Raw genomic sequence first — 15,242 nt, 5'->3', positions numbered from 1 at the left:
AGAAACCCACGAAACCAACAGCTCATTTATTTATTTTTTTATATAAATGATTTTCGTCATTTCTGTGTTCATTTCGGATTTGTTGTATTTTTTGCATTTGTTATGGATTGTTATTCTTGTTGTTGTTGTTTTATCATAAGAAGGAAATGTTATTCATCTGATATACTGGCACTGGAAGAAAAATGCATTTGGTTTTTTGTACTGTAATTGTTTTGTTCACATTGGGCGCTTATTTGATTCAGTTGTTTAATGAGGTGTTTGATTTCACTTGGAGTATCAGTACTCATGGAATCAACATTTGTGTAGTATGAAGTTGTATTTTTGAGTTCTTTTTTTTGTCAGTGCAAATTAATGTTATAGTGTCAATCAGCTTTTTTAGGTGTTTGAACAAATGTGTTTTTTTACAAATACAAGGTGTTCAAGTATGTGGTATAAAAAGGGTTATCATTCAAACAGACTTTTTACAAATAAAGGCTTATACAGTAAATAAACTTGTCTTTTCATTTGCCCTTTGAGGACTAATATTAAAATTTTTTTTCATTTTTTTTTTTTATTAATCTATTTCGCGATATTAGTCCCCAAATGGTAAATAGCATACAGTGTTGCAAAACAAAATTCAGGTATTTACCATTGCTAACTTGTCAGAGCTCTCACCTCTTAATTGGTGTCTTGCTTTCAATAAGGACTGCTGGATATGAATAACAGTCCGAGAAACAAATTTAAGAGAAATCAAGAGTGTCTTCATTGAATTTGATTATAAAATATTGCGCGATTATGACAATATACCTCCTTTCATACCCTATTTCCTGAATAAAGACGCAAAGTGACTCCTGCTGACAAGTGTAATATTTGCCCCGTTCTCAATCAGGAACTATTAAACTGTATTATTTTAACATTGTTGTCAAATTTATAACTTGAGTTGAAGGCAGATTTATTCCTTTTCATTTTATTTTTCAACCCATTTTTTTCTGCGTGTGTTTGGTTCTTTAATTATTTGGCTTGTTCCAATATTAGCCGAGAATGCTGCAACCTCAATAAAGCTACAATAGCATATTAGGGCAATTTTTTAAAAAAAGTTTGTCCACTAAAAAAAAACTTGTTCCTGCCACAGACAGGCTCAGATTGTTATTGACAACATCACCGGAAGGATCCTACAGAGACAGACGTGTGTCAAATTTACTGGGTGGGTAGTTTCCCATCATCCCTCTGGTCTCGGCTGTCTCTTCCAGTTTATTTTTGACACGTAGAAGACAAATCTCGAGCGCAGCGATGTCGATCTGTGGTGTAAAAATCCACTGATGTGTTGACAGTGTCGTGTATTACTGCTGGATGTGGTGGTGCAGATCACCGACATAATACATCCAACTCTGAACAGCACCGACGTTCCTTCTCGGTGAGCATCAGGTCACCGCGCCCACGTCAGGACCGCCAGGCTCCAGAGGACCGTCGCCTCACAGCCCCCCCCAAAAAAACATAGCCAGCCTCCTCATTGAAAAATACTTCATGTACATTTAAATCAGCTAAATATTTGTCCATGGCATGATTCCTCTTGTTAATGTCAAACACGCCTCGCTACAACACTGCAGAGAGTAAAAGCTATACAGGGTCTTTTCTTTGATGTTGTCAGACACTGGAATCTGTGTGTGTGAAGATCAGAAGAGACGTTTGCTTCATAACATGACGCTGTAGTTCGAGCATTCACACTCAGTATTGGAACAACTTCCAGAATTAAGACCCCTTTAGATCATGACAACTCAATTCCATGGAAAGATAGGGCCCAGGCTGAAAAACATTGGAATTTCCCTTTAAAGTGAGCTATGACGTCACAGGTGGGACAGCGGTAGACTTGAGGAGTGTTTGAGGCAGTAAAGTTTGGGGGTTTTTTGGGTTTCGATACAGTCTGAGGTCATTTCCATGGTGACTACAATGTGAGCGCGCATACATACGGTGCAGACAAACTATTCACGATTACTAGCAAGACTTCTGAAACACAACGCAACACACACGCGCACACATTACCATTAGGCTGAAAGCAATAAACAGAAGAGCCGTCCGCTGCTTGAATTAAAGACATATTACTCAAGGTCTTTTAGATTTCTGTTTTATTAATGCTGTTTGTGTTTTGGTTTGTATTTCACGCCAAAAACAAGTCAGTAGAGGCAGTCTTGGTATGCTGCACTGTAAGTGGATGGCAGGGGTCTCCCTGGTGGGCTTTGCGTGATGTCTTGTCTGTGTGGACGCCTGCTGGAGACTTGAACATGTAGGTGTGATTGCAGTGTGAAGGCTACATGTGTGTTATCTCTGCCATAGACTGCTAACATGTCCGCCCTCATTCCCATTGCATGTTGGGATTGATTCCAGCCCCCTGCGGCCTTTAACAACAGGCTGAGCAGTATTTAACAAGTCAAACTGATACTTGATGTGATTTCAGTGCATTTTGAATCCATATCACCAGAAAAATAGACTACTCCTTTACTACTAGCGCTTTAAGTCATTAACAAAAAAATCAACGCACGCCAGAGTTGTTAATGATACATTGATGGCTTCAAACAAACATCCATTCCAGGTGTGATTAATGATTTTGGAGCAAAGGCCCCGCGCCCTTACACACTAATAATTCACTATCATCAGGAGCAGCTCTGGGGTCACGTGTAAATGGTGTCGTGTATGTGAATGCAAATGACATTCATCATTTAGGATGTCCTGGGAACCATTTTCTACACAACTGGGACGAAATCTGTGCGCGATTAACTCGCCTTATCAGGGCCTAAAGGTAAAATACAGTGTACCTGCAGTAACTCTTTGTGATATGGAACTAATAGTGCACCAAACGATCGGGAGACCAAGTGCTAATAGAGAAGTAGGGCGTTAGTAATAGCGCCTAACTTGTCTCCCTTGCTGAAATACACAAACATTTGAAACAGATTCAATATTCTCTCAGAATTTAATGGAGAATTTTAAAGAGAGAGAGAGAGAGAGAGAGAGAGAGAAAAAAAACAAGACCCAGTCTATATGGCAAAAATGAGTTATGAATGTGAAACTGTTGATGTAAAATAATCTGTTGAAAACTCAGTGACGAGGTAGAACTGCAATGCCCCCGATTTGATTCCAGACCGGGCAATAAAGCGAAACATGAAGGAAAAAAAGAAGTTTTATTGAGCCGAGCAGTTTTGCAGAAGCAGTTTTTACGTCTGATTTATCAGAGCAGTACTGTTTGAAGTGTTTTGGAGTGATTCAATAAGAGCATTTAAATAAGCTGCTCCTCAGCGTAACATTGGATGCAATTATTGATATTTAATAATCTGAAGTCAGTTTATATGCGCAAGCTTGTTTCTGCTTGTAATGACATTAATGGCAATTAACCACAACAATGACCCGCATGCACAGCACCAGGAGATTAGCGGGATTCAGCCCTCGCTTTTCTTTTATTAAACACACTCCCGCCATCTTCCGCATGTGAAAAGTCGTCCGTGAAAAGAGCGCGTCGGAGAATTTCAAACTGGCGCAATCGGAAAGAGATAAGAATTACTTAACCACTCGTTTGACATTGTAGATATTTTTCTCCAAAATATCATGAATACTGTTGCACAGTAATCCTTTATCGCTTTGAATGGCAGAGGTGCTCCTCCAAAGTGCTTGAATAAGCTAGAAAGCCTGGAAGGCCTCGTTTCAAACGTGCTCAGCAGCCACCTACAAACATTAAGATCATAGCAACACACTCACACTCCCCTGGTTTCCCCCATTTCCTGTTTTTCTGCTCTATATCACTTCTATTTCAGATATAGATGTTTTAATATCAATAATGCATCGGGGCAAGAGAAGGCGTGCAGCAGCACAGTTACAAAGGAAAGAAGCATTGTCCAAATCTCCACCGTGAACACTAAATAAGGTGTTTTTGACACGGAATGATTCAATATAAAATAGAATCTACGACGAATGTCTGCAGATACGATCATGATGACATATTTTGGTTAGATTTGCGGTATTTTTTTATTTACCAATGCAAATAGTTCTAATGAAAAAAGAATCAATGTTAAAAGAATCAATGTTAAATTCCATTGTCAAGAATTTAGCTATACTTTCCTGTCGTATGAGAAGGATCATTTTAGTATTGTTTTATTTCATAATCTATGTATCACAAAGTCGCTGTCGCTCTCTCTCTCTCTCTCTCTCTCTCTCTCTCTCTCACACACACACACACACACACACACACACACACACATAAATACCATATTAGCAAGTGAAAATGTAATTTCAATCGTTTCAATCTATTGGAATCTCCCAGTTGTCAAACAATTGATCAATGATCACAATTACTCTTCTTGAGCTTTGGTGAACCCTGTTAATACCAGAATCTACACACATTAGCGCGACTGATTAGAGGTCAGATGTCAAGTATTGATTTTCAAGGAATGAAAGGGGATGACTCCATTTGACTGATAAGTGAGCAGGCCCTAACAAGTTGTGGTGAAAGGGTTGTGAGTTTAAATCATCGACCACATCCACCACGGAGCTGCAGCTTCAACCCAAGTGATCATTTTTAATCTGATCACAACAACAAGGAGCGACTGGGATGGGTTTTTTTTTTTTTTTCTTCAGTTTATTTTCATTTTCAATCTTTGTGCCCTAAGTGTGAGTCATTTCGGTGCTCTGACCACATAGAGTAAGCCATAAAAAGATTTATGACTATGAAAATCAATTATGATAATTCAAAAATCTGATAATCAAAAATCATTTGATTTATTGCCCCCCCCCCCCCAGAGTTTGGATATGATCCTCCTTTAGATGCCAGCCAGATTTGATGCACGGGTTTCTCTCGCCTTAATTGATTTCTTTTAATTTACTCACTCGCCACTAGCAGGCACTTGGACAGCTGATTACGCTGCTAAGTGAGTTCACCTTGAGAGGGTTTATAAATAACGTCCAACATGTAGTGACACGCGGTATAGAAATCACATCAAATGACTTTAAATAGCCTTTTAAAAACCACAACAACCAAACAACAATGCTGCTTCCCTTCAGCCCTGAACCAAAGATGAACATGTCGCACTCGCAGCACAACTCGCCTGGATTTTTATCGTTCTTTCCGCAGAGAGAGAGGCTCTTTCTGCGCTGGAGTGCAGGGCTCTGTTAGGAAGATGGATACAGAGCCGCTGAAGTAGCTCGGCAAAATGTGCCTTCCATTTCCGTGTTCAATTGTCAGCACTCCATATAAAAACATCAAATATTGAAAGGGTGCATTAACATGGGTCAGAAATTGATGGCTGTACCTCTGTGGGACGGGAAAAAAAAAAAAAGTAGTCCAAAAGCAGTGGATGCTTTGAATGCCTCTGAATCTATTGAAGAAGAAGAAAAAAAGAAGTTGGCCTGCAATCTTTAAAGAATATTATTGGAGCGTTCATTTTGATGCAAAGACATAGCAAGAGGTTGACAAGTCAGAGATCGCCAGGGTCACGAAATATCTCGACTCATCAGTAAATCTGTCAGTAGTTTACCCCACACACGAATTTTTGCAGCATCGGCTCTGACATGACAAAATGTCAGAGCCGCGCTTCTCTTTAGCCCAGTGTAGCCGTCTGTTTTTCAACTACAGGGCCTGTGTTGCCATGGAGTTCTTGTTTGGGGGTTGAATAGAGAGTGAAGAAAAGAAGAAGAAGAAGAGTGGGAACATAATGTGTGTGATAAAATATTAAGATACATTGCTTTTATGCAATGTGACCATCACTGAACCACTGAACCCAACCCCCAGGGGCGTCATTTGGAAAAATCCTCGGGTAAAGCAAAAATGGCGTTGGTAGATGGTGGTAGTGGGGGGGGGGGGGGGGGGCAGTTAAAGGTGAGATTATAATTAATTGTAGCTGATAAAATGCAAACTTTGTATTTTGTGCCATGAATGCAGCGGTAAAATGTTCTGCGATGTGTGGAGAGAGAGAGAGAGAGACAGAGAGAGAGAGAGAGAGAGAGGTACGCGTGGTACATCAGCAGTGTTGCCCTCCGACTTCTGTATGATTCCATGAATATCAATCAGATCACAAGATCTCATTATCTCTGAGGTTGTCTCTCTCCAGTATTTGACATTCCAGATAAAGAAAGCACAGCGAGAATCACTTTGATTCGTTTTCGTATGCTGCGAGGGGACGAAAAATTCAAATTTAACATAAAATTATTATTTTCTGGCCTCTCTAAACTGCAAGCTCAATTTATTTTGGCATTTCTCAGATGAAGACAGACACTGAAGGACAGGTTTGAGATGCTGAATTATGCCATTAGACAAAGTGAATACGGGAACATCAAGCGTTTTAGGGAAGCCTAATGTTTCTGGGTGCCCGTGAGGGTCAACTGTGAGATCGTTACATTTTTTTTTACTGCCGGCACTCTGTGGAAGTTATAGCTCAGCTGCAGCACTGACAGGCAGTCTATTACCATTGACTGTCGGCTGATGTAAACTCCTCCCTTCCTCCTCCTCCTCCTCTGCGGCCCCATACGTGTTTCATCTCTCCTCCTCAGACTATCTCATGCTAGGTCACCTGCGGTGATACTGAACCGAATTTCTGAGATGACAAAAGTATCAGGAGATGTTGCGCCTGCTTTCAGTGGCCCAGTTTTTTTGTTTTTTTGTTTTTTTTTCTGTGAGGTTTATTTGCGCAATTGTGTCAATCTTTGTGAAAGCAGCGCTTCACACTGGTGTTTGATGTCGATGTGAGATGATTGTTCAGTGTCACTGCGTTTGCTTTTACTGCCAAGGAGCAATAACGCAAAGAAGACCTTTGCTTCCATGCGAGTCAGATGCTGTTTCACACAGACTGTTTGTGGCCTTGCGCTCTTGTTTTCTTAGGTTTTCAGTGTTTCTCGGGTTGCTCAGTAGCTGTAGCCAGGCTCCGTGTCTGGCCTGTGCTTGTTTTCCAGGCTGTTGAGAGCCAGAGAGGAGAGTGAGGAGGAGTAAAGTCTGGCGAGGCCAGAGTGTGGCTGTCTTGTCTCTGTTACCATCAGCTGCCTCCAGCTCCCTTCACTCTGCAACACACACACAAACACTCACGCACGCACACGCGCGCGCGCACGCACGCACACACACACACACACACAGTCCTAACAGTCTGGCCTGGCATCTGCTGGCCATCGTCTGAACTGCATCCTTTACTTTAAAAGAACTGCAGTTACAGTGCACACGCATGCATGTACATACAGCGAGTCTCTATATATTAATCAATATATTATCAATCGACACCCACTTGTTCTTATGCTATTGTTCAATGTAAAAGTTACCATCAATGGCTCAAATCAAATCAAATAGGAGAGAAAAGCCGGCCACGCCTCAAATGTGTACTCTCATGGTGCCAAAGCTCTGATTCACACCTCCTCCTCCTCCTCACACCTCCAGTCTGCTTACATGGAAACACTGGTAGTAGTGGGAGGATGAATAATCATCTGTGGAGGTATTTCACTGAATCCTGCATGAGGTTTGTGGAGGACACACTTCCAGGGCTAAACCACGTTTATCCCAGTGTAGGAGAGCAGCTTGCAAAATGGCAACCATCTAAAAACTGTAGGCTTATCATTAGTTAGTATTTCTTTATTATGGCATTTAAATCTGCAAAATAATGTTTCGAATGCTGTCGGTTTGTCTGTCTGTCTGCAGGATCGCATAAAAAGAGGGGTCTATTTCTTCTGAACTTGGTGGAGGCATTTAGGGACGGGTAATTATTATTAATGCTAATATGATAAAGAGTCTTCGACCTGTAGCAAAGTAAAACTAGAATTATAATAAATACACACCGGAGCAAATACCCGCGGTGCCCAGATGATTCATTTGAATGAGTCAAAGAGCAAACCAAAGTTTTCAGTTGCTTCGTGATAAAAACAAGTCTAAATAAGCAAAGTTAATGACATTTTCTATAGTGCTGATCAGCAAAGCAGCCACCGTGGTACGCTGAACACTGCCACGCCGACGCAGGCAAGCGTTTAGCTCAGCTCTGCCTTACACGGCTCTTACTCAGCTTTAATTTATTTTTAATACAAAGGGAACCTTTGAACAGATGCGCATTTTGCAGCAATTATTTACTTTGATGAATAATGTACGGACGTGTTTTAGTAACAAAGGCATTTACACCGCTCTTCCAAAGGATACTCCCTCAGAATATCCGGCAAACACGTCGCTCCAAAATCCTGGATTGAGTTTCCGTGGAAACATCTGCATTCATTCGTTTGTTCACTCATTTATTCCGCCCCCCCCCCCTTTAATGTGTCTGTATGGATAACACGGTTCTAAAATTTCATCAAATCCATGCATGATTGATGATTTCGTTCATTTTTTATTGATTTTATTCCGATGCAACATTCATCCATTCCTTTCTTATCACTTATTTACTCCTACCGGCAACTTAATTCTTCATAAATGTTTCTCGATGGCGGCGTTGATGCTGATCACTTGGTCATGAGTCATGCTGTTGATTTCATTTATTTAAAAGTCTGTCTCTTCTTGTTGCACCGTACACTTCTGCCCAAACCCACAGCTGCCAACACGTGTTGCTCAGATGAGGCTCAGACACGGAGATGGTCTAACTTCCTGACCTGTCACGCAAGTATCCTGTGGATAACGAGCCCTACAAGCCTCCCTCCACTTCTCCCTCACCCCGTCCAGTCACCCCTGATCAACATTACCCACACTGCTAATCACTTGTGTCAGCTTCTGGTAATTGTAGACAATTAATCATGTGTGATTCAGTGTCTCGCTCTTTGTCAGCGTTGTGCTTTACACGGTGTGAAAACGACCAAGGTGAAACTGTCTTTATTAAGTATGCAGCACCAGGGAGTGAACTCCCCAATGATAAGCAGCATGTTGCATTGCCTTGGCTTACACTTCCTTAAGGCAAGCGATAAAGGCCAGGTGGAAATTAAATTACATTAATTCCTTTGCCAGAAGCCCTGACCCAGAATGACCTACAAGACGAAGAGGATGCAGTATGAACTGGAGCTAAAGTACTGCCAAAATACTGAAAAATGCATCAGGACAAATCAGCCTGACAACACAGTGTGGTCTAAACCTGCCACACAACACCTTGGAATACACACATCATGTAACCTCCACTGACTTATTTAAAACGCTCAGTGTTCACTCAAGATGACTTCCAAGACTAGAAATAATCTCATTCTCATCTTCTACTGCTGCTGGGAACGTGGATTTTGGGGGGTTTTGTGTTTTGTTTTTTGTCTTTTTCAATACACAGAAGTATCCCCACCCAGTCTGGCAAACATGGATATGCAAACATTGTGTTATCAACGTGCACAGTATCAGCCAGTCCATTACCTGGTATAATGTACCTTACCAGCCTCTCAGTGTAACATCACTCCACGAGCGCTACTCTCAAGAGTTGGTCAGTCAAGACTCCGGAACGAAGATGTGCTCCAAGCTGACCTTGGTGGTGCTTATTAGCCTAATAGGTAATTACATTTATGCATCTTCATCTTGTGATTTTTTTTATATATGCATTGTTCCCCATGAAATATGGCCGCTAAGAAAGAAGGAACCATTTTAAATCAAACCACTGACGCTTGAAAGCTGTGAACTTGTCATTTTGTAGGATGTGCAGAGTTGATCACAGTCACAACCCCGCACAGGTACGTCAATGTCACGCGGGGACACAGTGTCCTTCTCCAGTGCAACTTTCAGACTTCACACGAGACCACCAGCCTGACCATCCAGTGGAGCTTCGATTCAACATCCTCCATGTCACCGCAACCGGTAGACCCGCGCTGCTCAGATCAAATGTGCAAACTTGAGTTAACACAAACGTTCCATCTTTTTCTTGTCTTGTTTTAATAATTTTAAAAGGCAGTGAGACATTGAATCTTTTTTTTTGTTTTTGTTTTTTTTTTGGAAAGTTTGCTTTGCCCTAGAGGTCAAGATGATTGTTGTATACCAAAATATGGCTGGAGGACGGGCATGTCTTTTCTGTTATTGAACTGCAACGGTTCAACTGGGATATCACAACTGTGGGATATTTGTAGGATATTCAAATTTTAAATATTAATCAAAATACTTCTAAAAAGACTCTTGCACTTTGACTAAAAACGCCTGAAAATAACACACGTCAGAAATAACACGCTTTTTCTGTGTGTTCTTGCCCAACGGCTGGAAACACACCTTGCTGCGAAAACAAAACCTGTGACTGAAACCTGAGATAAGACCAGATGTAACAAGCCCCATTCAGATATTAATGTAGGATTATTAGTCAGAGTTTGACCGAATCAACAGGGTGGGATGTTTTTTGTTTTTTTTTTTAATTCTCCAAGATAAAACATTACCACACAACTGCTATAACTACACTAAAAAGTAATTACTTTAGGCCCAAACTTGTGTAGTTGTTTTAGAATTGACCACTTTTACTATTTTTTTAATCATAGGTAAGAACCGCTTTGATGATGCAAATGTAACCAGCAGCAGCAAATTCAATTCGTTCAATTAAAAAAAAAAAAGACACGCACATGTAACCTTGTAAATGTAAACGCTTTTTAATGTTCTTGCAGATATTTTACTATCAAGCAGGGACGGATGTCATTCCCAAAGGGTATGAGGACCGACTTCAGCCTCCCTCTGCTCCTGGAACGACCAAAAACGCCTCAATAATCATAAGCAACATGCAACCATCAGACTCCGGAGTCTACTCCTGCGAGGTTCACAACCTCCCCGACATCGAAGGACAGACTCAGGTCAATATCATCGTGAACGTTCTCGGTAAGTTTGATTAACTTTGTTACGCTGGCAAATTCCATGTTTCTCTTTTTAGCACACTATTTTTATGAAAAAATAAATAAAAACAGGATGTTTAAATGTTGTAGATTGAGATTTGATGTAACTTAAGAAGGCCTGAACAATTAATCATTCATTCATCATCCAAAGTAAGGTGAAAGATACGTCTTGCAGATGCGCTGGGACACATCATCAGTGATGTAACCTGGGGTCATTGGGTGTTTCGGGTCTTTCAACATCAGACACCCTCGTCCAGGCGACCCGACCGGGGTTGATCAGACCCCAACCTGTGTCCCAGCAGCATTTCCCCACGGATCTGCCCTCTTGATCCATAGCCACCTTGTGGCTTTCTCTGCGGCTTCTGTAGCGGATCTGATAGCCTTCCTCTTTGCCTCCCCGGTGAGGCCCAGCAGCGTGAACACTTTGCTGAGTGAACGCCCTGCAAATCCTCGGCAGCCCACCTCCAGAGACTCACAGCGAGTTCTCCAGCCCCGCCTCCTGCATTCTTCTACCAGCTCCTGGTACTTGGCACGCTTTCTCTCGTTGGCCTCGTCCATGCGCTCTTCCCAGGGCACTGTGTGCTCCAGTATGATCAACGGCTTGGTGGAATCTGACAGGATGATCATGTCTGGTCGAAAATATACAAAACACACTGAGGGGTGGAGAATTATAAGGCCGTATTCAGCCTGCCAGCCAAAATAAAAGTTTGGGGATATCAGTACTGTATCCAGATTTATATTTGATAGTCTGAACAGCAAAGAAAAAAAAAACAGGTGAAATTCATATTTAAAGATTCTTGGAAATCTAATCAGATCCTTTTCCTTCAGACTCATCATAGTCTGGATGCTCAAATAGGATTGCAAAGTGTCTTCTGTGTCACTAGCAACCTTTTCCTTTATGCTAATATGCCAAATTAAGACTGAGCCTCGTAGAACGGCTGTCTGCGCACAACAAATCTGAATTCCTCACTTGCAAAGAACAGTGTGGACAGTAAAAGAAGCGATTTCTGATGGTTGTTAGAAACCGATTTGCCTGCAGTCTTAACAAGGTCCGTGTGTACAGGTCCACACCCATCATCGGTAGACTCACTTGAATTTCAGCATCACGGAGGAGGAAACTGGTTCTTTTCGTGTTAACGTGTGCTCTGGGTTCTGTTCTCTGTGTCATGTTAACATGTGGGCTGCCAGACCTTGAAACACCTTTTAGATGGTTAAAAAAAAAGAAAAAAGTCTTGTGGCGCTTCACTCAGTATTTTCACTTGTGGAAGGGTCTGTGCTACCACCTGGTAAATTATTGTTAAGCTCTTACTCCAACCCTCGTAAAAGAAGACTTTACATGCGAGATTACATGATCAGAACCGTAACATTAGCTAACAGATTAAAATCATGGCCCTGCATAGTCTGACTAGGGAAATACATCCAATTTGAATCCTCTCATTCACTGAGTTACCAGGACAACCTTGCAGGCCTCAGTATCCTCAGCCGTTTCCATGGTTACTGCAGCAGTCTCTTCATTGTCAGTGCTGGAAATTAGAGTAGGACTGTGACTGCATCCTGGTACTGCATACAGAGTATATCTATCAGTGTTTGCTGCATTCTAACCACATTTGTACCTTGGCTACGTTTGCAGAACACACTCCACACTCTGAATGTGACGCATGCATTCGAGACCTATGATTGTTCATGCATGTGTTCATGTTTATTATCATGCAATCATAGATGGTTCTCATCACGCTTAGATATTATTTTGGTATGACATTTGACATGTCCTTCCTACATGCTTCATGCAGTCTAACAGTCAATACTTCCTTAACATTTAAACACATTGAAGTATAAATTTTAACCCCCAACGCCTAAATAAGGAACCCGTTGTAAGTCAGAACAAAGTTGCAGGGACACTCCCAACACACTTCCTGCTTAACCGCCTGATAAGAGACACACGTGACATCGTGTTTGACTGCCATTTCCTCAAATTTGAAAATTGTCAATGTTCCAAAGTCAACCGACGTCCAGGTCTTTTTTGAGTGGGCAGAACTACACCGTACTATTCCTACTACTTCAACTACTTCTACGAAAACTCTAAATATTTCTTTATTTCTAAGTATCATTTACAAACTTTTCTTGAGATGAATCAGCAGTATGCGTGTGAAAAAAGATCAACTTTAGACACTAAACTTAGATCAGTCGAGTACACGGGCGAACACAGATTGGTGTGCTGAAACGTTCTGATCGTTCTCCAAAAATGTCCAGTTCATTCCAGTTGATCTATTCCAGGGGGACGTGATGTCGCAAGTTGGGCTGTCATGTACACACATATGAAAATGATGACAAATATGAGTGTAACACAGTTATGGAAATCAAAATTATACTTAATTCCGGACTTCTTCTTTCCTTCCAATGCTTTTGGCTGAAATGCTCCAATGTCAAGTGGATCTAATCTAAAGTAACTGTGCGGTCTCTCAGAGAAGCCCTCTGTTCCTTACTGCGCCGTCCACGGCGATGTGGAAGCGGGCCACCTGGTCACCCTGACCTGCCACAGTGAGAAAGGCAGCCCCAGGCCGAAGTACACCTGGATCAGACTGGATCAGACAAAGACCAGGAGGCCTGTACTGGGACGAAGTGAGTACTGCGAGTGTGTGCTTGAGATATACTTGAGTATTTGTACACACTTTTGTTATCATTGTTTCCTCAGTGACCACAACTGGAATACTGGAGTTCAAAAACATATCGCAGTTTCAGTTTGGGGAGTATCAGTGCAACGCTACCAATGTGGTGGGATTTTCAACCTGCACTGTAGACCTGAGCCCTGGTAGGTTCCCTCTTTTTTTGAGAATATCTGAGTAGACCAAGATGACGATCAAATAACCTTTTTTTTTTTTCCTCAAACCTGTGTGTTTGTGTGTGTAGAAGTAGCAGACGGAGTGATTGCTGCTGCAGTGATCGGGGCTTTGCTGGGATGTGTCCTCATCTTCCTGGTTGTGTGGTTCATCGCTCACACTTTGAAGAGGAAGAAGTACAAAGCAGTCAAAGCGTCCGAAGCCAACGAGATGAAGTGAGATTTGAACTTCTTCATGTTACGTTTCATTCTTTATTGTGTAATTATGGGGTGTATCGTCAACTCTACGTGTATCCACTAGGAGGAGCTCTCCTCAGACTCAGGAGGGAGCAGTCACCATGACAACCACAGCCGGCAATCTCCATGATGAGGAAGATGAGCCACACGCCTAAAAAAGACCCAGTGGAAACGTCACAGTTATGAACAACAAGATGTTCATTTGTAATCAGTCTGATGGAGAACATTGCTCGTTTAAAGTGGCATTTTGATGTTTCAGTTTCTAAAAACGTACACCTATGAGCAATTACACCTCTGAAGCGCTTCTCACGTTCAAGTTAGATTGTAACATGGAATATTTCTATCTTGTTTCTAATGCTGGTATGTTTTTTTTTTAAAGAGGGTTATAATGTGACAGCAGAGATGGAACTTGTTCGCACAATTTATTTCATTTGTGGCCACAAGATAATATCACATAAGACAATACAACTTCCTCCCACATTGATTATTTTGTTTTATACAATCGTGTACGTCGTGGCAACAAATAAATCAAATTGTGTTTCTCCAAGACTTTTCCTCTCTCTCTCTCTCTCTCTCTCTCTCTCTCCATGGCCACTCTGAGGTTCCGTAGAACACTGAAGGTGACAAATGTATCTTTGTTTTTTTTTATAAGGTCAGAAGTCACACATTAAAATTTGAATTACTAAAATCCTACCATTTAATTTTAATAGCTTCTTTGTACATTGTTAAGAAAGGAGGGATGCTGAGTGGAATGCCAGACCGATCAACAGAGGAATGAAATGTAACTGTTTTAGTCAGCAACTTCCTGACCATAATGATAAAATCATGCTGAATAATGATTGAAAATGTTTCATACGGAGTCACTGGACCATGTGACTCCTCCAGTTTGACCATATTCATCTAGGTGGCAGCAGACTTCCTTAGAACCGCAGTCTATGACTCAGGAAATGGACATTTGATAAACCCTTTGTGAGACCACATTCATTCCTCGCGGGGGGACGGCTGGAGACAGAAAACTACGTCAGGGTTTTTATCACGTGTAGCACAAGCAACCCTGTTTTGACTTTGTGCTCCTTCGTTTTTGCCTCAAGCTTGCTTAAGTGGTTCCACGTGAACTCTTCCTGAGCACAAAACCCATCAGGCCTTTTCACTCAAATACTCCTTCAAGATAAGAGCTTCTCTGCTCCAGTCCAAAGTCTCTTTTCATATCAAGAACATACACGTGTTCTTCACTTTACTCCCTTGATCCAGTTCAGTCTAGAACAAAGCGTAAAACGTCACAGATCACTTGATAATCACACACACACACACACACACACACACACTGTACTGTTGGACTTTGGCTTCTCATACTGAAGGTTTTTCTTTTATGACTCCTTTCTTCTCTGAAATCAAAGCTGAACTCTCACAGTTAGTCGCCGAT

The 15,242-nt window shown here is 41.5% G+C and overlaps 1 protein-coding gene across 6 annotated transcripts; it reads left to right on the top strand.

The window, feature by feature from the left end:
* Window positions 1–7,356: 7,356 nt before the first annotated feature.
* On the top strand, window positions 7,357–14,368 carry LOC147248960 (V-set and immunoglobulin domain-containing protein 1-like). 6 transcript variants are annotated; one of them, XM_086226567.1, is made up of 9 exons: window positions 7,357–7,543; window positions 7,637–7,694; window positions 8,511–9,438; window positions 9,616–9,739; window positions 10,525–10,732; window positions 13,210–13,365; window positions 13,439–13,555; window positions 13,654–13,798; window positions 13,884–14,368. In XM_086226567.1, exons 4-9 carry the CDS (start codon window positions 9,725–9,727, stop codon window positions 13,972–13,974), a joined length of 732 nt encoding a protein of 243 aa, XP_086082693.1. In that variant the 5' UTR covers window positions 7,357–7,543; window positions 7,637–7,694; window positions 8,511–9,438; window positions 9,616–9,724; the 3' UTR covers window positions 13,975–14,368. The 6 variants fall into 6 exon arrangements, with proteins under 6 accessions (XP_086082693.1, XP_086082690.1, XP_086082691.1 ...); XM_086226564.1 differs by having other exon boundaries at window positions 9,579–9,739; XM_086226565.1 differs by having other exon boundaries at window positions 7,391–7,457; window positions 9,579–9,739.
* The last annotated feature ends 874 nt before the right edge of the window (window positions 14,369–15,242 follow it).

The sequence above is a fragment of the Aulostomus chinensis genome, chromosome 15 (assembly GCF_037954235.1).
Source record: "Aulostomus chinensis isolate RoL2024-O1b breed Wild chromosome 15, RoL_Achi_v1.0, whole genome shotgun sequence".
NCBI classification, from domain to species: domain Eukaryota; kingdom Metazoa; phylum Chordata; class Actinopteri; order Syngnathiformes; family Aulostomidae; genus Aulostomus; species Aulostomus chinensis.
This window is presented reverse-complemented; position numbering and strand designations above follow the sequence as displayed.

Coding starts and splice junctions, on each gene's coding strand:
- LOC147248960 (XM_086226562.1), top strand. CDS start 8,393: ATGTTTCTCGATGGCGGCGTTGATGCTGATCACTTGGTCATGAGTCAT. Junction 9,439..9,578: donor GGTGCTTATTAGCCTAATAG/GTAATTACATTT, acceptor GTCATTTTGTAG/GATGTGCAGAGTTGATCACA. Junction 10,733..13,209: donor TATCATCGTGAACGTTCTCG/GTAAGTTTGATT, acceptor GCGGTCTCTCAG/AGAAGCCCTCTGTTCCTTAC.